The sequence below is a fragment of the Barbus barbus genome (genome assembly GCF_936440315.1).
Source record: "Barbus barbus genome assembly, chromosome: 27".
Lineage (NCBI taxonomy): Eukaryota > Metazoa > Chordata > Actinopteri > Cypriniformes > Cyprinidae > Barbus > Barbus barbus.
Window position 1 is genome coordinate 4,981,534 of NC_136755.1, and position 22,333 is coordinate 5,003,866.

General features: G+C 36.9%; 1 protein-coding gene across 2 annotated transcripts in view; it reads left to right on the plus strand.

The window, feature by feature from the left end:
* epb41a (erythrocyte membrane protein band 4.1a) overlaps positions 1-18,920 on the plus strand; it is a 73,331-nt gene extending 54,411 nt beyond the window's left edge. For both annotated transcript variants that reach the window (XM_079381795.1, XM_079381796.1), the window contains 5 exons: positions 11,922-12,050; positions 13,402-13,500; positions 13,846-13,926; positions 14,197-14,313; positions 16,525-18,920. In XM_079381795.1, coding sequence (XP_079237921.1) covers positions 11,922-12,050; positions 13,402-13,500; positions 13,846-13,926; positions 14,197-14,295 — 408 coding nt within the window. In that variant the 3' untranslated portion in view covers positions 14,296-14,313; positions 16,525-18,920. The remainder of the gene's footprint in view (positions 1-11,921; positions 12,051-13,401; positions 13,501-13,845; positions 13,927-14,196; positions 14,314-16,524) is intronic.
* The last annotated feature ends 3,413 nt before the right edge of the window (positions 18,921-22,333 follow it).

Consider the following 22,333-nt stretch of genomic DNA (forward strand, 5'->3'; position numbering starts at 1 on the left):
GCTAATAATAACTACAATGAATCTCAATAAACATGCATATTTAGAGAAAGAGTTACATCAGCCTATTTATAACAGTATGGTGCATTTTGTAGTCACAGTCTGTTTGGTGTGACAGGCAGTAAATTAGACAACTTCAGAACTTCACCCTTGGATCTGAATGTTTATTCTGTCTGCCTGTTAAAATCATTCTGAATCATAAGAATAACTCATGCTAATCAAGCTCCGCTTTCTTTCTTCTATGGAATAGAAAGGAGAGTTGTTCTAGTTGTGCTCTTAGTCCCTTTGGGAAACAGTAGAAAGGATGTGAAAAGATAGTATATATCTTCTGCTTGTCTCCTAGTTATATAATACTGGAAAGGATTTATACAAAGAATTTTAACATTTCTTTAAAATTCTATTTTAATTGTTACATTTGGTAAAGTTTTATTAAAGGATTGATTTATTTTTTTCACTGATACAGAGTGACACATCTAGCTGCTCGTTGACACATGTAGCATGTTATCTGAATAAGCAGTTAATTTTTAAACTCTCAGTGTGTGTTTGTGTGTGTGTGGGCATGTGTGCACACAGGTCAAGACGCCTCCTCTCCTACCCGTACACAGAGTTGCGGGGGGTATATCGGAGGTAAACGTACTCTCATTTGGTCATTACTGCCAGGGCTGCGAAGCATCTGCACCTGAAAAGACTGACGTTTCTTTATGTAGATAAAGAACGACACAAGCAGAAGCGCAAATGGCCGCTGGACGCTATGGCCATGGCCCTATCAGAGTAGGAGATCTGCTCTCTCACTCTGAGTCTGCTCACTGCCCCGGCTTTTATAGACCCCCTGACCACGCCCGCTCCCAAAGCCACGCCCCTTTACTACTGCTGCTGCTCTCTGAATGGCTAGCGCCCGGCTTTCCTCTGCTTTGATCTGCGAATCGCATGGTGTGTTTTAAACTGCATAATGATACTGCATGAGTCTGTTAGTTTATTGACACCAAAGTAGGTCTAAAAGGAGAAAGTAGTAAAAAAGGAAATAAGAAAAGCAAACAATAAGAAACTGATGCCTCCTCCTCTTCATTTCATTGTCTTTCTCCCCTTTTTTCCTCTTGTTCCTGTCCTTCACTGATTGTCCATCCTTCCCTTTGTTTACTCTCCTCCATTTCTCCTCGCAAAAGTCTTGTCCTGGATCGCAGTCTTGTCCTCCTCCACTTTCATCCATAGCTCCATCTCCACCTCGATCCTCCTCCTCTCCACAAGCAGGAGTGTCTATAAGCGCCCAGAGGGGGGCACGTTCTCTCGCCCCGCGGCCCTCCTCTGCTGAGGCCTATTACATCATGTACCAGTCTCAGACCTGAACACACTAAACTGCCATATCACACACTCCTTTCAATTCAAATTCTCTCATTCTCTCAAATTCTGTCTAGACAGCGTGCACTTGTATTTAAAATTCGGTGTCTGTTTTGTTTCTCAATAGATTTCAAAAGCACATGTCCAGCATTGAACGTCTCTGTGTTAGCTCTAGACATGGACATTTTAAGGAATAGGGCTGTCAAAATGGCTGAAAAACTAAATTTCGAATTTTGTACTTAAATTTGATCAATATTCGATTTCTATTCAAATTTAAAAGGCATAATTTCATTTAGTGGAAAAAAAGCTTTTGGCATCTCTCCTGAGTCCACAAGAGGGCGCATCAAAATATTACTAATCCACGGTTCTTCAAAGCAGTAAAATAACGTGACTATCTTTGAAAAATTAATTAATGTTTATAAACCATATATAATTAATTAAGTTGCTTAAACAATTAAAAACAAACTGCATCATCTATGTATGTGTAGTTTAATACAAAGGACCTAAAACCAATCACTAAGAGTACTTTTTCATTTAAAAACATGAGATGCAGTGGGATGGGGAAAAACTGCCATAAAGTCTCGACATGTTTTTTAAAAGTTGAACTTACATCAATTTGACATGGCTTTCTAAACATGCGGCTCTTCGTTCTGTGTGAACGGCTTGGTTTCAGTTTCGATACCACTGATAAGGCTGCCTGATGCACACATAAAATTTGAATGCAACGTTTTGTGCATTCGAATGTGGATTTTTATTTTAAATTCAATGAATATTCGAAATTCGATTTTTTTTATTTATTTTTTGACAGCCCTAGTAAGGAATGGAAAGATGCTTGTTTTGATTCTATTGAACAGTTCTAGTTACTTAATCATTCAATTTATGATTCATTTGCAAATTATCAGGAATAATTCCCCATAATCGGCCTTAAATATAGATTAAACAAAAATCGTAAAGTTTTTTTTTTTTTAATGAAATTATGGTTTATTATAAGAATCTCTTTCGTAAAGCATTTTTTGTAACCATAAGGCATGAATTAATATCCTCATCTCACGTTTAAATTAAAAATTCAGATGCCAGAAGTAATTACTTGATTAGGAGTATGTTTGCACAACACTATTTTCAACTAAAAACTGAAACCTTTTTTATGTGTGGGGGCCATTCATTTAAACAACTGTGTTTGGGGGCCTGCAAACGCAGAATTTTGAAAACGGGGTAAAAATGGCAAGTTTTGAAAATTATACCATTATCGTCTTTGTGTAAATTACAAAAACACAGATTTGTGAAAACGGTGATGTCATGCACATGCGTATTACGTTTTCAGTATATAGGTATGTGCGCAGGCAAAGTAACATAGCCAACTACTGGCCTGGCATGAATAATAAAACATTTTTAGTTGTTTTCATGGATCTGTATGAACTGGGATCTTTTTTTTGTTTGTAAAACTTTTCATTTTTCAATATATCTCTGTCATGTAAATGTCCTAGTACCGTAAGTCAACAACCACTCTGGGGTGTGTTTCCCAAAAGCATCCTTAGCCAACTAAGGTTGTGAGTTTCTTCGTTATTAACATAATACAACAATTTTGTTGTTGAGCTATAGTTACAAAGATTTACAATCAGCTCTCAACCTGTGGTTAGAAGCATAGTTTCTTGTTAGGATGACATATGAACTTAAATAGATCTTGAGAAAAATAAGCAAGCTAACATATGCAATCTGTATCTTTCATTCCGTGCATAGTTTATACAAATTTCAACTAAAGTCTTTTAGTTGGTTAAGAGATTGAAAGCACAATTTTTAAAGACTGTATGTAATGTACACATGTACATAATTGCTCTAGTACGGTGATCCTCAAATCTGGCTCACAAGATCCGCATTCCTGCAGAGTTTAGCTCCAACCCTGATCAAACTCACCTACCTGTGATTTTCTAATGATCCTGAAGACACTGATTAGCATGCTCAGGTATGTTTGATTAGGGTTAGAGCTAAACCAATTAAATTGCACTCCACCTCTTGTTTGGTGTCATTACCTATAGCTCTATTTTGTGGAACCAACATGGTTCAGACAACAGATTGGGTGACAGAGCTACTATGGTTTCAGGAAGTCATGACGAGCCAGTTAAATTCTCCAATGATGCAACATACTATGATAGTTAAGCAGCGAGCTTTGCAGTTGTATCGGAAATGCACCCCTGACCGATTCAGTCAATTAGTGAGTCATTAGTCTGATCACTCATGAGTTGATTTGTGAGTCTTTTTGAGCAATTCACCTAAAAGAACCAGTTCATACGATTCATTTGTTCGTAAATCAGTCTAAACCGTTTGTGCTATTATAGCGTTATTTTACTGCCAAATGTCGAGAGCGCATTTTTGTAGGGCGAAAGTAGATTAATATAATGCGCGTGTGAGAATCTCCCCGCTCGCACACGGATTTCCTTTGCTCTCGCTCGCTCTCGGATATACGCTGCTCTCGCGCTCAAACTTTGTCCTGTGCACTCGCACATCTCTCCGTGCTCTTGCGCTAGATATTAATTATTTTCACACCTGGATTAAACGTCAAAAGTTACCAACCAATTCAGATTTTTCGACAACTGACCCGATGAAAATACTAGGCCTACGTGAAGAGGGAACTGAATCTGGAATTTCTCTACAATTTAATAATATTTAGTCATATCAAATGTATATTAGAAATGGCTAGGAATCGGGTGCTTGGATGATTTATATAAAATAAAAATAAAAACTTAGTTTGTATAATCGTTTGGTCAAACCCCTCTGAGCAATTTATCTAAACAAACAAACAAACAAAAAAATATATGATTCTTAAAGTTCATGTGGTCATACATGTATTGTGTACTTGGGTTGAAATATATACAAACCCGATTCCAAAAAAGTTGGGACACTGTACAAATTGTGAATAAAAACAGTATGCAATGATGTGGAAGTTTCAAATTTCAATATTTTATTCAGAATACAACATAGATGACATATCAAATGTTTAAACTGAGAAAATGTATCATTTTAAGGGAAAAATAAGTTTATTTTAAATTTCATGGCATCAACACATCTCAAAAAAGTTGGGACAAGGCCATGTTTACCACTGTGTGGCATCCCCTCTTCTTTTTATAACAGTCTGAAAACGTCTGGGGAAGTTGCTCAAGTTTAGGAATAGGAATGTTGTCCCATTCTTGTCTAATACAGGCTTTTAGTTGCTCAACTGTCTTAGGTCTTCTTTGTCGCATCTTCCTCTTTATGATGCGCCAAATGTTTTCTATGGGTGAAAGATCTGGACTGCAGGCTGGCCATTTCAGTACCCGGATCCTCCTTCTACGCAGCCATGATGTTGTAATTGATGCAGTATGTGGTCTGGCATTGTCATGTTGGAAAATGCAAGGTCTTCCCTGAAAGAGACAACGTCTGGATGGGAGCATATGTTGTTCTAGAACTTGGATATACCTTTCAGCATTGATGGTGCCTTTCCAGATGTGTAAGCTGCCCATGCCACACGCACTCATGCAACCCCATACCATCAGAGATGCAGGCTTCTGAACTGAGCGCTGATAACAACTTGGGTGTCCTTGTCCTCTTTAGTCCGGATGACATGGCGTCCCAAGAACTTCAAATTTTGATTCGTCTGACCACAGAACAGTTTTCCACTTTGCCACAGTCCATTTTAAATAAGTCTTGGCCCAGAGAAAACGCCTGCGCTTCTGGATCATGTTTAGATATGGCTTCTTTTTTGACCTATAGAGTTTTAGCCGGCAACGGCGAATGGCACGGTGGATTGTGTTCAACGACAATGTTTTCTGGAAGTATTCCTGAGCCCATGTTGTGATTTCCATTACAGTAGCATTCCTGTATGTGATGCAGTGCCGTCTAAGGGCCCGAAGATCACGGGCATCCAGTATGGTTTTCCGGCCTTGACCCTTACGCACAGAGATTGTTCCAGATTCTCTGAATCTTTGGATGATATTATGCACTGTAGATGATGATAACTTCAAACTCTTTGCAATTTTTCTCTGAGAAACTCCTTTCTGATATTGCTCCACTATTTTTCGCCGCAGCATTGGAGGAATTGGTGATCCTCTTGCCATCTTGACTTCTGAGAGACACTGCCACTCTGAGAGGCTCTTTTTATACCCAATCATGTTGCCAATTGACCTAATAAGTTGCAAATTGGTCTTCCAGATGTTCCTAATATGTACATTTAACTTTTCCGGCCTCTTATTGCTACCTGTCCCAACTTTTTTGGAATGTGTAGTTCTCATGAAATCCAAAATGAGCCAATATTTGGCATGACATTTCAAAATGTCTCACTTTCAACATTTGATATGTTATCTATATTCTATTGTGAATAAAATATAAGTTTAGGAGATTTGTAAATTATTGCATTCCTTTTTTATTCGTAATTTGTACACTGTCCCAACTTTTTTGGAATCGGGTTTGTATATATGTATCTTCTGATTTAAGACAGAACTAGGGTCAGATGCACTATTCCCTAAATAGCCTACTTAAGATGTGGAGACCAAATATAACACTATAATGAATTTATCATATTTGTGATAACATCACTACATTATATTCTATGGGTTTAATGCATTTGCAGACAGTGTCATTACCTATAACTGTCATATAACTGTATATGTTTTAGAGGAGAGTGCCATTGAATGTGTTGCTAATAAGAAGTGAGTTTTCATGAACTAAAATCAGAACTGAAAACAAAAACTGGATTTAAAAAATAAATAGATAAATAAAAAAACTCCCAATAAATGTCCAAACAGCGATTCTATCAGAGCATTTAGTGTGTTATGATATCATCGTTTACAACTATTTTTGCATTTGATGTTGTTTGATAGGAATTGTTACTTACTATTACCAACAACTGAGAATTTATTGCAATGATTTTAAATTCAGTTGAGATATCTGACATAATATGACATAACATTGACCTTTTATATGAAGTCTTTAGAGCCATGGGCTGTTTTTAGCTAAATCGCGGGGTTTAACCAACCATAGTCGGACAGAGGTTATTTATATGTACAAATCATCCAAGCACCTCATTTCTAGCCATTTCAAATATACATTTGATTAACATTGCTAAATATTATTAAACTGGAAAGAAATGAAAGATCCTTCTTTGATTGTCAAAATATTTCACAGAAAAGAACAAAATACAAACATAAAAGATATAAAGTAAAAAAAAGTAGCCTACAATAACCAGTGTGTTAAAACAAAAATGTGCTCTCGACATTTGGCAGTAAAATAACGCCATATGCTATATGTTGTTGCGTGCAGTCAGCGAGAACATTGCAATATAAAGCTATGTTGTCAATTTAAGCACTCTGTCTTTTATCATATTCGATTCCGACAGCCTGATCTCATGGCAATTTGTACATATTTTACGAGGTGGCTAATTTGTACGACCTCACTCGTAAAAAAAATCATATGATTTTTGCTAAATCGTACATATTGTACGAGATGCACAATTCGTATGAATTTGTACGAATGACCTACACCTAACCACGCCACTAAACGCACCCGTCACTGGGGTCTAGACAAATCGTACAAAATCGTACGAGTGAGGTCGTATGAATTAGCCACCTCGTAAAATACGTACAAATTGGTACGAACTCTCAACTCAAACAGTTTCTTTGGCTTTGGTGCTACAGATTCACTCATATTCTCTGTTCAGTATTTAAAAGTATTAATTGGCAGAAACAAACATTAAGAATGGAACCAATTCTGAACCTTAGTTTGCATTGATTGTTTATTCTTTGTGGATGTAGTAAACTGTGAGTCTAGTTCTGTGACAGACACATCCACTGATCTGATCCTCTGAGGATTTCGCTTAGTGGCCCGTCCCACCCAAACCCTGCTGGTTTTTATGGTGTTTTTCTATCACTGACGGATATTTACACTGCCAAAACAATGTATGCTGCCAATCTTAATATCAATCCGGTGTCCATCAACACCATAAAAACCCATAAGGCCTTTGCTTCAATCCATCTGGCCGTTTAAACTCTAAGCTCAGATCCTGAGCCTGGACCCTTCAGAACCACCCAGAAAGATTCACTACCCCTCATCAATCTCTCCCCATGTCTCTCCCCACTCCACATGTCTGTTCATTGTTCTGTGTCTCTCTTGGTGTCCCGTTGCCCTGTGCAGAGATGGAAGTGTGCAGCAGGCACGTCCAGTCGACAGCAGGTAAGGGTCAGGTGGGTTCCCGCACCAGGAGGCCCGCCGCTTCTGCAGCTTATGGAGGAGGATGAAGATGATGATGATGTTTGCAATGAAGAAAAAGACATTGAGGCTCAGGGACGTGCCATCCAGGTCTCCATAGCCGTGTCCACAGAGGAACCAGCCCGTGTCTGCCAGCTGTACCCAGTGGCACTGCATCGCCCCCGCGTCTCCTTTCTGTTGAGCAGCATGCTGGTCCTGACACTGGTGCTCTGGTGGCTCGTCTTCATTTGAGAGACTGTGGAAGAAACGGAATAGATATCAGGGAGCCAGCAGCTGCTCTCAGACTGAGCTTATCTGGATTATGAGACAATAAGGAGGGAGAGGATGAGGTCCTTCCTGTTTTTCTGTTTGTCCCTCTTGGATTCTTAATACTTTCAGAGTGAATGTTGATTGAAAGTTCATAATTTGAATCTGTTTATGTACTGTGACACAAAAAGCCTGGATGCACCATATTATCTTAATAGGATATAAAGATTTACTTATCAAAGCAAACACATTCACTTTTCAGAGTTTTTAGATTTTCTTAATTTTGAGCTCTTCTTAAAATAGACAATGTTTCAGTAATTTTTTAATCCAACTTTTTGTTGTTGTTTGTTACCGAGTTTGAGTTAAATTGTTCTTCTTCTTATGTTTCTTAATTTTCTGCAATTAAGTGCAAACCATTTACCATACAGACTACATTTAAAACTGTAGACCATTTCAGGTTTAAGTGATGCTTTTGTTCAAATAAAATAAATGTAACTAATTAAAAATTCGGAAATGTCCCACTGACGTACACTACCGTTCAAAAGTTTGGTGTCAATATTAAGTAAAGATTCTTTACATAGCTCAAAAGTGACAGTAAATTGACATTGTTACATAATTGTATTGTAAATGTATTGAACTTTTTATTAATCTAGTAAAAATAAAACATTTCCACAAAAATATTAGGCAGCACAACTATTTTTAACATTGATAATAAGCAGCAAATCAGCATATCAGAATGATTTCTGAAGGATCATGTGACACTGAAGACTGGAATAATGATGCTGAAAATACAGCTTTGATCACAGGAATAAATTACATTTTAAATTATATTACAATAGAAATAGTTATTTTAAATTGTAATAATATTTTATAATATTACTGTTTTTTTACATAAAAATAAATTAGCATAAGAGAATTCTTTCAAAAACATTTAAAAATATATATTACCGATGCCAAACTTTTGAATGGTGGTGTACGATGCTAAACTATTTCAATGATAACTGCTTGCGATGATGTTATCATAGTATTTGCTTGCTAAATTGTGAGCGGATTTTTATGCATTTATTTGTTTACTGGTTTGTGATTGGTCTTTCAGTTATGCACAAACAAAAGCTAAAACCTATGTTCATTTGAAACTTAAACACTATTTTTTTGCTGCCTTGTATGTGCGAATGTAGTTGTAGCTTTTTTAGTTTTTATGTTATTCTCTAGCTGCATACATCTTCACGCTGTGGCCACTGGATTTCTCTGGACAACGTTTCAGAACACGTTGCACTTCTCTTTGCAGATATAAATCTCTCCTCCATTGCCAGCCGATGCATAATGAAAGGGACATTTTCTGTAATACAGTCTTCTTTGTAAAGTATTTATGTTGCATCAGCCCTAAGTGGATCAGCATATCAGGGCTTTTATTACACGAATATTAGCATGCATCAAAAACATCAGTACTACTGTCATGCCAGCTTTAAATGTGTCTTACATGATACAACAATCACAGTCTCTCTCTCTGCAATGAGCATAATGCATAGTGATATTAGGGAAAGAATGTGTTTTATGTTCATCTATTTAGTATGCATTCAGGGTAGCATAATTTATCTTTAAAAATTCCTTGTACACCTTTGCACTTCTATGAACTGTTGTCAGAGTAGATGGCATATGTCTGGATCACACTGGTGAAGTGATGCTGGACAGTCCCAGTAAAGTGTAGCAGATTGTGGATTTGATGCAGCGTAATATTCCCAATCGTTGCAATCGGTGGGCGATTGCAAATTTTGTTCAGGATATCTCTGTTACCTCATTTGCGTAATTGTGAACGGCACTTTCAGTGGGTACAATTCGTTCTTGTTCAGTAGGTTGTCATAGACCATCTGATTTTGTGTCATTTTTTGTTTCATATATTTCAAAGCCTGGTTTTGATTTGTTTCAAATTATATATAGCATCTGCTCTGACGAACTCCATTCCATGATAAAGACAATCCAAGGTACAATCAATAAACTTTAAAAATAACTCTATGAAGTCATTTTCACAGAACATCTTGAAATCTAGTGAAATATTTTTAGATATACATAAAAGTTTCAATTTGCATTGAGCTCAAATGTGTGAAATTCCCTAATATCATATTGTGGACTCTGAGATCACCATATCCACTGCAAAAACTAATTTTGTCATGGTCATCTTATAAGCACAATTTCTTCTTGCTTATAGCCAAATTATCTTTATTTCCAGACAAACTGCAACTGCGTTATTGATGCCTGTAAGAAGACAGGAAACTGTATGTCTAATATTCCAAAATATTCAAAATTAATACTTTTTTCCTAAGAGCATGTAATCAATTCGGTATGAAAACAGCTTATGGAGATGTTATCGCTTTCTTAAATGTCTTTTGCAAGAGATTTTGTGGTTCCCTGGATGATAAGGATGTAATCCAAAATGTTTTCCAAAAAAAAGTGCATAGTCTCAAACTAATTAGATGTTTCAGCCTTTGCCTTTATCCTCCATTGTCTTATTAGGGCGAGTTCATGGATACTTGAGTGTTTTGGGTTTCTGAGTGACTCTTCTGGTAGTCTTTGGTCTCTTTCGCCTAATGATTTGTGACTCTGGACCACAAAACCAGTCAGAAGAGTACATTTTTCAATAAATAAGCTAAGCTTTTCAATCATATATGATTTGTAAGGATTGGACAATATTTGGCCGATACACAACTATTTGAAAATCTGGAATCTGGAATATTGAGAAAATCCCCTTTAAAGTTGTCCAAATGAAGTTCTTAGCAATGCATATTACTAATCAAAAATTAAGTTTTGATATATATACGGTAGGAAACTGACAAAATATCTTCATGGAACATGATTTTTACTTGTTATCCTAATGATTTTTGGCATAAAAGAAAAATGTATAATTTTGACCCATACAATGTATTTTTGGCTATTGCTACAAATATACCCCAACGACTTAAGACTGCTTTTGTGGTCCAGGGTCACATTTGTACTTTGAGTGACTTTAGTTTTTAAATGCACTTATAACTATGTAAAAGGAGACTTGCAGACGGATGCGAGTTTTCACTCCGATCTGTTCTTTTGAAAGCGCCACATGGTGAGCCCACGATTTGGCTTGAATTTGCCACCGCGTTCATTCCCTTCATTATCTATCAACCTGACGTCGCCATTATTGGATGAAAATAATATTTGACTTACAATGTGCCAAATGTTCCTAAATCAAAAGCTTTTTTGGCTGAGTGCCTATAGATAAAAGATTAAAAAGCAAAACCGTACTAATTTGTGATGGTTTTGAAATGCATGATCTGCATATCTGAACCGAGCATTGTGGGTAATGGGAGCGGTGGACTTCTAGGCATGATGAAGGCTTCATTCAGTCAATAGGATGTATGTAGTTTTAGAATAAGCACTCTTCACTCTTAAAGGAGGAGCGTTTGTGGAGCTTCCTAATATTTTTCGCCACTGGGACGCACTTTTGTGAAGCATAATTTAATTCCAACTGAGACTGATTATGACAGAAATCATAATTTTCAATTATTTCCTTGTAATTTATGTTCATATACTATACTTACTTTATGTGGCGCAACAGTATGCAATTATTTCTTATACTACAAACCCAGAACTGTGGTCCTGTATTACTCAATATCATAATTGCAATATCGTAGATTTATTGTAGTTGAAATCGTAATTGCGATATGTTTGATAAATTGGACAGGACTTATTTGAGCACACTTTTCTCTGATTTTATTCTTAACTCAGCTGGGTGGCAATTTTAAACCATTCATGTTTAAGAAATCCAGTCAATGTGCCATAGTGTACCATAAAAGAAAATGAATCTTATTGGAAAGGGTGATAAAGTACATATGAAATAATTGAAGTGGCTGTATTTTTTGCCAACCATTCAAAGTCTCACCAGGCTAAGCTTTTTTTTTTTCTTGTCTAGTGTTTTTTTTTTAGATAGTCAGCACAGAATATCAATCTTACAGTACAAAGGCTTGGCCAAAGGTTCCAAATGGTGTTTAGAGATTGTTGATGTGTGTGAGTTGAAGTTAATGTAGTGAGAAAACAAAATTCTCTACTCACTTTCCACTGTGTCTTGACCCCTCTCACAGTCTCCTGTGGTGAAGACGAAAACAATCACCATTTCTGATGTCACCAACTCCCTCCGCAGCGAAATCGACACCAAGGACATCCCGATTGTGCACACGGAGACCAAGACCATCACATATGAGTCTGCACAGGTGAGCCCGGTCGCTGACATCATTTTTGGTTAGTCTTTCACTGTGCCATTGTTTGACTGAATGTCTCGCACATGGAATGAAAAATGAACACATACATATTGGTAACAGTAATAATCATTTTGTTAATAATAGTTATAATCAAGAAAATGGGATATTTAACAGTGCATGTATCGGCACTCATCTGTATTCAGAACAGAATATATCGTTTTCATAACTTCCTATTCTGCACTGTATGTGTTCAGTGTTTGTTGTAATCTATTGCAGTGCTGTCAGTTTCACAGGGCATTTCTGTGTGAGTTTAACTTATCATTAATTCCATTAGTTGTCTCTCTTTGTATAACCTTAGCCAGTTTTTTAGGCCAGTTTCTATCCCAGAGGTCCCACTGCTGTAATAATGAGGACTTATTTTTTTCCAATTTTCTAAAAAATATATCAGATTTCAGAAGAAAAATCATCCATTTTTATAATGCCTGAATTCACTTATAGCATACAAAACTCGCTGGCTGCACTATTTTACACTAAACTCAGTGTACATACCGTGTTCAGGTGGAACAGGACTGTAAAATAAGTCCAATAATTAAAAAAGTGCTACTAATTCACTTTTAACATTAAACTTATAAAACAAGATTATTATTATTATTTAAATTAATTAATATTTATTTTATTTTATTTTGGGGAAACTAAAGATTGGCAATTATAAAAAAGTACTTATTTTGGAATTAATATATAACGATACATTTTGGATTATTTTAGTAGGAAGCTTTTTTTATGTGGTTTCTGTCCAAATACGGTTTTAATATATAATATTTTGATATGTAATCTTTTTCAAAAGTTTTATTTGAACTTATTTAAAATGTTTTAAATGTAACGTTAAAATGACGGCAATTTGAACGATAAAATCATCATGTTTTTTTGTTTTTTTTCTCGCGTAATCGACTATTTATTTCAATGTCGACTAGTAGGAGCTGTACCGTTTAATCGACTAGACTCGCACATCCCTAGTTTTTACATGTACCCTTTAGCGATAAATAAGGAACAATGGTGTATCTTTTGAAAGGATACTACCCCGGTGACAGCTTTTGTACCTTTTTTTTTTCTTTTTCTGAAAATGTGGGAGAAAAAACTATATTTCAGGTCTTTTGTGAGAAAACTAAAAACATTGTATTTCAATGCTTTTGCATTTGCTTTTGGATTCTCTCAAACAAACAATGTTTCCTAACATCTCATTGTTTTCCCGTCACTGTGTCACCTTTGGGGCTCCATAGGAAATGGCTTTGGATGTACAGTAAGTGATAAATGAGGGATGTAATGGAAGAGATTTCTAAGCACATGTGTGTTTGTTTGCTAATAGCCCAACGCGCTGTCAGAGAAGGAGTCTGGGATGCTGTTGAGTGCTCAGACCATCACTTCAGAGACCGTCAGCACCACCACCACCACCCAGATCACCAAGGTACATGAAGTTATGCCTAAACCTGCAGTGTCTGCTGCTTAAAGAACAACTGATTGATGTTAAATGGTCTTATTTAAACATGTAAAACTTAAAATAATAAGACGAGCACTTTCTGCAAAACATAATTGCAGAAGACTATACAATACTGCACACTGAAGGTTAGGGCACAATGGTGCCAAGAGACTGCGTATATAAGATAAAGCCATCGTTAATTACAATTTATATCGCCATTACACAGCATCTTTCCATTTTGCAAAGTTAGTGAAGAATTGCCGTACTGCACAGATGAGATATTCGCTTCACTGTGTTTCTGGCTCTCTCATTCTCTTCCCTTTCTCTGCTCAGACGGTGAAAGGCGGGATCTCAGAGACCCGTATCGAGAAGAGAATCGTGATCACTGGAGACACTGAGATTGACCATGATAAGGTGAAATGCACCTACAGCTAATAATCATGTCAGCCACACAGTAGACGCAGAATGTTTTACAGACATTCTCATAGACATGATTTATAGGATAAAAACATCCAAAAGGCTCTGAGAACGAGAATATGTCATCAGTATTGGTCTATATCCCTGAAAGAGAAAAACTAAATGCATATATACAGATGTATAAGACCTTGGATTAAAAGCCACAAAACTTCTTTAAATGTATACGTTTAGTGGTCTGGTTTAAGTACTGTCCTCTCTGCTCTCCAGGCTCTTGCTCAGGCTATAAAGGAGGCGAAGGAACAGCACCCTGACATGTCTGTGACTAAAGTGGTGGTGCATCAGGAAACGGAGATCACCCCTGAGTAACTCCTGCATGAGACACAGGTTAGTTTCCTCCTGCACAACCTGACCGACTATAAGACCCGCTTCGGCACATGAACGATTACAGCTAGAGAGATTAATATTATATGCACATGCTTTTTTATTTTAGAAATACTGAACTGATATGCATGCCAAAAAACATCTTGCGATAATGCTTTCTAGTCGTCACTCAGCATGTTTTATTTAGTTATGATCAATATGAGAAGCCAAACACTGGACAAATGAAAGGAGTGAGAGGAAAGTGCTGCATTCTGAGCTGGAAGTTGCAGTTTGCTAAAAGCCTGAACAATTATGATCAATTTACAAAAGAAAATGCTGAAGTTAATGAACAGTTATTGTGTTATTTTTACCCTTTAAATAAGGTAGAAAAACAACATATTTTTAATTTTGTCCGCCAGATGAATTAAAGCTGCTAACAGATGACTGCTGTGAATATTCAGTGATAAAATGACAAGTGACTGCAGCAAATCTACAAAATAAGATCTGCTGCAGACATGCACATGATTATATCGTCTGCTGTATAATTATAGCATATTTTATTCATATGGCTGGAAAAAAAAAACGAAATTTCTGGATTTCTTGCTTTATTTAAAGTGCAAAAACAACTTTAGGCATGCTTCTTCCAAATATTTTTTTTTTTTTTCATATAGAAATGGATAATGTATTTGGTTGTGAGTGATTTCAAGATGATTTCATGTCAAAAAGACTGCTGACCTCTGTTTTAGCATATACATTTAAGATCTATGATTCCATCCCATACCGTGCCTTCCCTTTCACTATTGCATGTAATGAATGTCTCTAGCTCATTGCTGCTGTACAAATACATGATTGTATCAGACCTCTTAGTGTAGCTCACTAATAGCACTAGAGTTTGATGTGTTTACGGCATATGTTTAAATCTCTTCTCCCAGGGGCCATACAGCCACAACATCTCCCATGATACATTAAACCCATTACAGCACTTGTCTTTCAAAAATTTTACCATTAAAAATAAAGCAAGATCCTTTAAAAAGATGGTAACGATGCAAACCCTCCATAGCACACCTCATACCAACAGAAAGAAGTCCTATAGGAATTAGACACAGACACTTAAACTGTATGCTTTATTGTCACCATTAACTGTGCTCCAATAAAAACCTCAGTCCCTTAGAAAGCACTCGTATACTGCCATATTTACAGCCGTTATACATGCTTGTAGCAGGTCGGTGACATCCCAGTTCAGCTCCAGAATTTCAATTGAGGTGGCAAAGAGGATGCAGCATTTCATTTAATATTGAATTAATTTATTAGATGATACCTCATATTAATTAGATTACATTAATTATGCCACCTATAAAAATTTGTAATTTATTTTACTAAATTACTACTAATTTTATGGGCCGTGATGAAGTGCTATTTTAGTATTTTTTTAAGGCGAGACACTGCAGGTGATTAGGGTAAAAAATAAAAAACTAATATTTATCACCTTACTTACCTAGTTGATTGATTACGTTGATAATTGCACACATTTTTTGTATTACAAGTTCGGTGTGTAAGTGCTACTGAATATGGCTCAATGTTGGAGAGAAAACTCATTTTGAGAAAACGGCCTTTAAAAATATGTATTGTATTTGAAATCTATATTTCAGCCTTTTTTTTATTAACCAAACAGTTTTACTTTTAGTTGACAAAAACAACACTTATAAAGACCGACACAGAATCATTTATCTGAAATTTCTAAACATTTAAAACATTAAAAATAAACAAATCAGCAGAATGTTTGGATTTTAGACTGCTTTTGATCTGTTGTTTTGACTGTATAGAACTTGGCTTACAGAAATATGCGTAATAAAAATGAAAAACAAGCCCAGAAAGTGAAGGCCTTTTAGTGTGTTTGTGTGAGGCACTGGGCGTCTGGTGCTGTTTAACCAGCTGTCAGGGTGGTATGTATACAGACACAGAGCTCCCAGAGGATAATGGGTAATGCTGCCCTGCTAGTTTGTTCCCACAGTGTCCTGTGTTGTGCGTGCAGAGACCCAGTTCACTCCATTCGCCCCGTCAATGTTTACTTCACTTTCTTTCACTCATCCACCATTATTTCCATGTCGTTCAGGTCTGCATGCAGCAGGCCATCCCGGTTTTCATCACTGACTCTCTGACCTGTTTACTTTTTGCTGTCCTGTTTTGTTTGTCTCGCATAATTGTTGATTAAGCTTTGATCTCACATCAACGCAGGGTGAAAAAAACGGGACCAGTCGGGTTTATGAATGTGAAAAAACAACGCAAGATCCCTCACAACCAGCCCCTTCCCATCAACCCACGAGTTCCCCTCACAGACACTTCCCGTAGCAGCACATGTGCCACCCAGCCATTGCCGTCTGAGACACCACTTTCCAGACATCTGTCAGATCTCAAGCGACTCATACTGCAAACTGAGCATCCAGCATCTACTCCTGTCCAGCGTCCACAAGCAGAATTCAAAGACCAGTTCTCATCCACTTCTCAACACCTCAGGCAGACTTTTTCAAAAAAGCTGCCTGACCTCCATGACATTCCATGACGGACTGAACCATGTTACAAAATGGTTTTCTAAAACAGTGGCTAAATAGCAACTTTTTATCTCAAATTCATACGGTATTTTTTTGGGTGGATTCCAAAGGCATGGTTCACATTATAACAACTGGGCGGCGGGAAGTTTCTAAAGTGTCATTTTGTTGTTGTTGATTTTTATTATTGTTTGAAATTGGTTGATTATCTGTCATAATCTGAAACGGGATGTTCACCCTCCCAAAATTCAAATTCGCCATCTAGTGATGCAAAAGCTATATTTAGGATTTTCTTTTCTCCGTGAAACAAAAATGAGAAGTTTAGCAGAATGTTCACGCTGCTCTTTTTCAAGAAAGTGGAAGACTTCAATTAAGGGATAGTTCCCCCAAAAAAGAAAATTCTGTCATCATTTACTCAATGTCGTTCCACACCTGTATGACTTACCTTTTTGAAAGATATTGTGACAAGATGTTTTGAGGATTTTTGATAATCAGCAGTCACCGGAACATTCTTCAAAATATCTTCTTTTGTGTCCCACACAAGAGAAAATCATGCAAAATTGATAAAATGATGATAGAGATTTTGGCGAACCATTCCTTTGAGTTCTATAATTTAATTTCCGTTCACATGCATTCAAATTTGACAGGTTTAACATCGATAATGTTTGAACATGCAAATACGATTTTAGCATTGCAGAGAAGGGGTAGATTTAAAACCATCATATGATGTCCTAGGACTTGGATTATGGATTATGGAACATGACTGCTTTTTTGACACTTTTATGGTGCTCATTTTTGTAACTTTGGAACTCTTTTTGCTTTCATTGTATGGAAAGAGAAGCTTGAACATTCTGCTAAACATCTGAATTCCTCAGAAGAAAGAAAAGTTTGGAAAAACAGGAGTAAATTGAGAGTAAATTACATAATTTGGGTGAACTGTTCTTAGTCCAGAACACCATCCTGTTGTAAAGTCCCACATTTTATGTTCCTCTTAAATGTGAAAGTATTATTTTGTTCTTGGTGTAAAAATAATGTGTTATTTTCATTCAGAATGCTGGAGCAATTTCAGATGTTCTCTTGTGTTTTAAAGTTACTTTGCATATTTGTTGACGGCTTGTACATTGTTTCTTTTGTTTTGTTGGTAAAATCGTCCTGTGTCATCATGGATTGGGGGTCCGATGAAGATGGGGTGGGGTATTGTAGTGAGACTACACTCTGTGATATTTCTATTTATTTTCATCAGTTTTGTTTCTCGTTTGTGTGTGTACTTTGCATTTTAGATGCCCTGCTCTCTTAAATGCAGCTTTGATGTTTTTGTATTAGGTCCAGAATCCCAAACACCAGCTCCGCCAGTTTTTAAATGGGATTTGCAGGGATAACTTTGTTCATTTTCAGTATATTTCTACTTTTCTACTAGAGGGGGCAGTATGTTCTTACCCATGAGGTCTATAGCAGATCTGGAAAGCCTTCAAAATGAGCATTCACACACAACCTGAAGTGGTTTTAGATGAATTGGAATCGATTAGCCAGGAATGGAGCTAATTAGCAATTATGGTAATTAATTGTGCCGAGTGTGAATCTGAAAGCGATCAGGCGGATTCTACAGCAAACTAAAATGAGTTTCAGTCATTCATTGAGACATTCAAATGCCTCTGATTGACTTTAAAGGTCACGACTGACCATTCTGGAGCGTTAATTCAATTCTAGAAAATCAAAGTGAGGATTTTATATTGTGCATCAACACTGCCGGTGGCGTAAAGCATACTGCCCCACGTCAAACTGACGAATCCAGTACATCCAGTTTTTAAATGTCTATTTTAAAATGTTTCGCTTTTATAATAGTTCAAATAGTATCCTGTACAGAGACCGAGGTGTTGTAGTTCGTTCAGTGTGTGGTTTTCTTCATTGTGGCACTCCTTTCCTATGCTTGTCTGGGGTAAAGAAAAAAAAATGAATCGTACGTTTGTCCTCAGAGGTTCTCTTTCTTCTCATCACACCCCTTTTTCTTTTGCCATCACTGAAAAAAAGACAAATGTACAATATAGCACCATGCACTGAATAAATTCCAACGTAGACACATTCTTCACACAGTTTCAAGAGTGTTTGTTATTCACAAGCTTCTTTGCTTTCTTAATGCATGTTTCAGGTCTTTTTATGATCGTTTACTTTGTCATAATCATTCGTTAAAACGAAATAACTTACTATCCAGTTGACATCAGTTCTTCTTATTAAACCAACACCCATTTCATACAATTCAATCAATTCCCAAAACTTCCAGAGTAATATTTTTCCCATTTAATGCCCTGTTTCACAGAAATGAGTCATATTACAGAAGTAAGATGGGATGTTAATGTGATCTACCTCATGTAAATTTGATTTAACGGATCTCTGTTGCCACCATTTTATAATTTCTGGTAGTTATTAAAGAAAAACTCAACATAGTAACCCAGAAATGACTTTATTTTCTGCATAGAGTCACAGCTCTGTCACATGCATATATCCCAGGCCTAGCTCTCCTGCTAGCTGCATTTTCCTCGCAGGTTGTGGTTTATTACCAGCGTTTAACTTGATGAAAGCAGGCTGCAGTTAATGGCTTTGATTGCAGCGGATTCGCTCATAACCCTGGAGACGGGCTGAGATGAGCTGCCACAGGTGGTGTGAGCACAGAACGACACTACAGAGTCCAGAATAAAGCAGATTTATCAGCAAGGTCTGAGAGAAAATTGGAAGACTAATTCAGCTGGAAATCACAATGCTCTGCTGTTAAATAAAAGAGAAATATTGCAGATTTTCTTGTCTTTGCTTCATACTTGCATCATGCACTTTATGCTTCAGTTCAGTTGCCTAAAAGTGGGAGGCACTACAGATGGGGTTGTCGAATTAATTTATTACACTGCATTTAGGATTGCCTTTTTTTCATACCTAAGACCATAACATGATTTACATCAGGGTCAGGCTGTTATTCATACAGTAGGCTAACAGACATGTTGAAGTTTCTGATTATTTTCTTCATGCTTGGAGGGTGTAATTTCCATCCATCCATTTCTATCCCAATTCGCATTCTATTTATTTCTATTTGTTTAGCATGTGAGATTAGATTTAGCACATACCTAATCATAGTATGCTGAAAATAACATGACAAGGCATAATAGCAATACGAATATGGAAAACTACATTTCCCATCATTTAGCACAAAGAACATAAAATGCCAATAATCCATCATTTACACATCTAATGTGCATTTACTTTTCATTTTGTGATCATTTCATTGCATCGAGATTTCATTGCATGAAAACGAGAGAAAGAAATATGAAATTGCTCTGTTCATTTTAGTCCAAAACAAAACAGATTTATCCAGACATTGTATATATAAAAAGTAAAAAAGTCGTGACGTATTGTCAAGTATGGTGACCCATACTTGAAATTGGTGCTCTGCGTTTAACCCATCCAAGTGCACACACACAGCAGTGAGTAGTGAACAAATGCACACACACACACACACACACACACCGTGAACACACACCCGGAGCAGTGGGCAGCCATGCTGCGGCGCCCGGGGAGCAGTTGGGGGTTCGGTGCCTTGCTCAAGGGCACCTCAGTCGTGGTATTGAGGGTGGAGAGAGCGCTGGACATTCACTCCCCCCACCTACAATCCCTGCCGGCCCGAGACTCGAACCCACAACCTTTCGATTACGAGTCCGACTCTCTAACCATTAGGCCACGACTATATATGTATATACATAAATATATATACACTCACTGGCCACTTTATTAGGTACACTTTGCTAGTACCGGGTTGGACCCGCTTTTGCCTTCAGAACTGCCTTAATTTCTTTCGTGGCATAGATTCAACAAGGTGTTGGAAACATTCCGCAGAGACTTTGGTCCATATTGACATGATAGCATCACGCAGTTGTTTGTTCTCTTTCCACATTTAAATTCAACGTATTCCTATTATTTGATCTCATAGTTTTGGGCCCTAATGTACTTTCATTATCACCAGTGAAGTACGTACATTACAGTGCATATTATGAAAATTAGTACACAACTTAAATGTCTTGTGTTTCTTTGATATCTGCTTATTCCACTTGAGATTATCCTCTTTTCATCATATGAAGATGATGCACACACATATTAATGTTCTGATCATGTCAGCCAGAGCATCTTGTTGGCGCATTTCTCTTCAGTCTGTCAGAAGGGATCAGGGAGGAATATTTAAGAGCGTCAGAAAGGCTCCATCCCTGTAACTCATGAGCTGAAGTCAGCTGGAATTATCCAGGCAATTAGTTTTTCCTGGAGCTGTTATTTATGGGAATACTCTGAATGTTTTGAATGTTTAATCTCTGGTTGCCAATTAGCATCCCGTTAAAGGTCAGAGAGAGGGCTGGGCTGCAACCATTGTAGCATTATTTGTTCAACCAACCAATAAGATTTGAGACTGTCTTACTCGCGGAGCAGATGGATTAAACACTGAATCGTGGCACCTGCAGTAAATTAGGTCAGTTAACGATGGATGACAGGCAGTATCTCACTCTGCTAAATACCATATTTATCCCTAGAATGCTAATGAATGTTACAAGAAATTTACGTGTTTCTTTAAAGTGTAGTTCCAACCCAATCTCATAAATCATAAGAAAAATAAAAAGAAAATGTATGATTTTTAGAAAAATGCATGAAGCTTGGGCAGATTTTTGTAATTTTTTTCCTACAATCAGTCTGAGACCAGATACATATTTTAAGCAAGACTGTACAGTAAATGTAGATGTGAATATGTTTACATGACAACAATGTACTAATTACTAAAACAGATTTTACTTTTTGCGTTTATGAAAATGTCACGTACAGACAACAATGTTGTCAAAGCGTAAAAAAATGCTGTATTACACATGCCAGGCCAGTAGATGGCGATATCACTTTGTAAAGAAACACTACAGGCCGCCTGCGCACATACCTAGAGTCTGAACATGTAATATGCATGTGCATGATGCCACAGTTTTTCCACAAATTTATGTATTCGTAGTTTACATGGAGACGACAATTGTATTATTTTCAAAAACATGTACTTTGAAACCTATTTTTAAAAGTTTGCATTTTCAGGTTCCCAAAACAACATTATTGTCTAAATGAACAGCCAAAACACATAAGTTTTAAGTTTTTAGTTGAAAATTATATTGTGAAAATGCCAAAACTTTGATAAAGTAATTCATACTTCACATGTACTATTACTAGGGCGATAGCACACCCCAGTATTCAACAGGGCAGTGGATTAAAGAGTTTGGGACTCCAAAAATTGCTTAAGTACGACGTGATGAATTTGAAGAAATGAAGAAAAGAATGCATATTGGCATATTTGGCATATCTAAACTATCAGGTAGTCCTGCGCCGGCAGAGCAACTGCCATTGAGATGAATGGGAATGCAACATAAATACTACACTTAATTGTAATTAGGTGCGTCCCAAATCGCATACTTGTGCACTATTCTTTGATGTTAAATCAA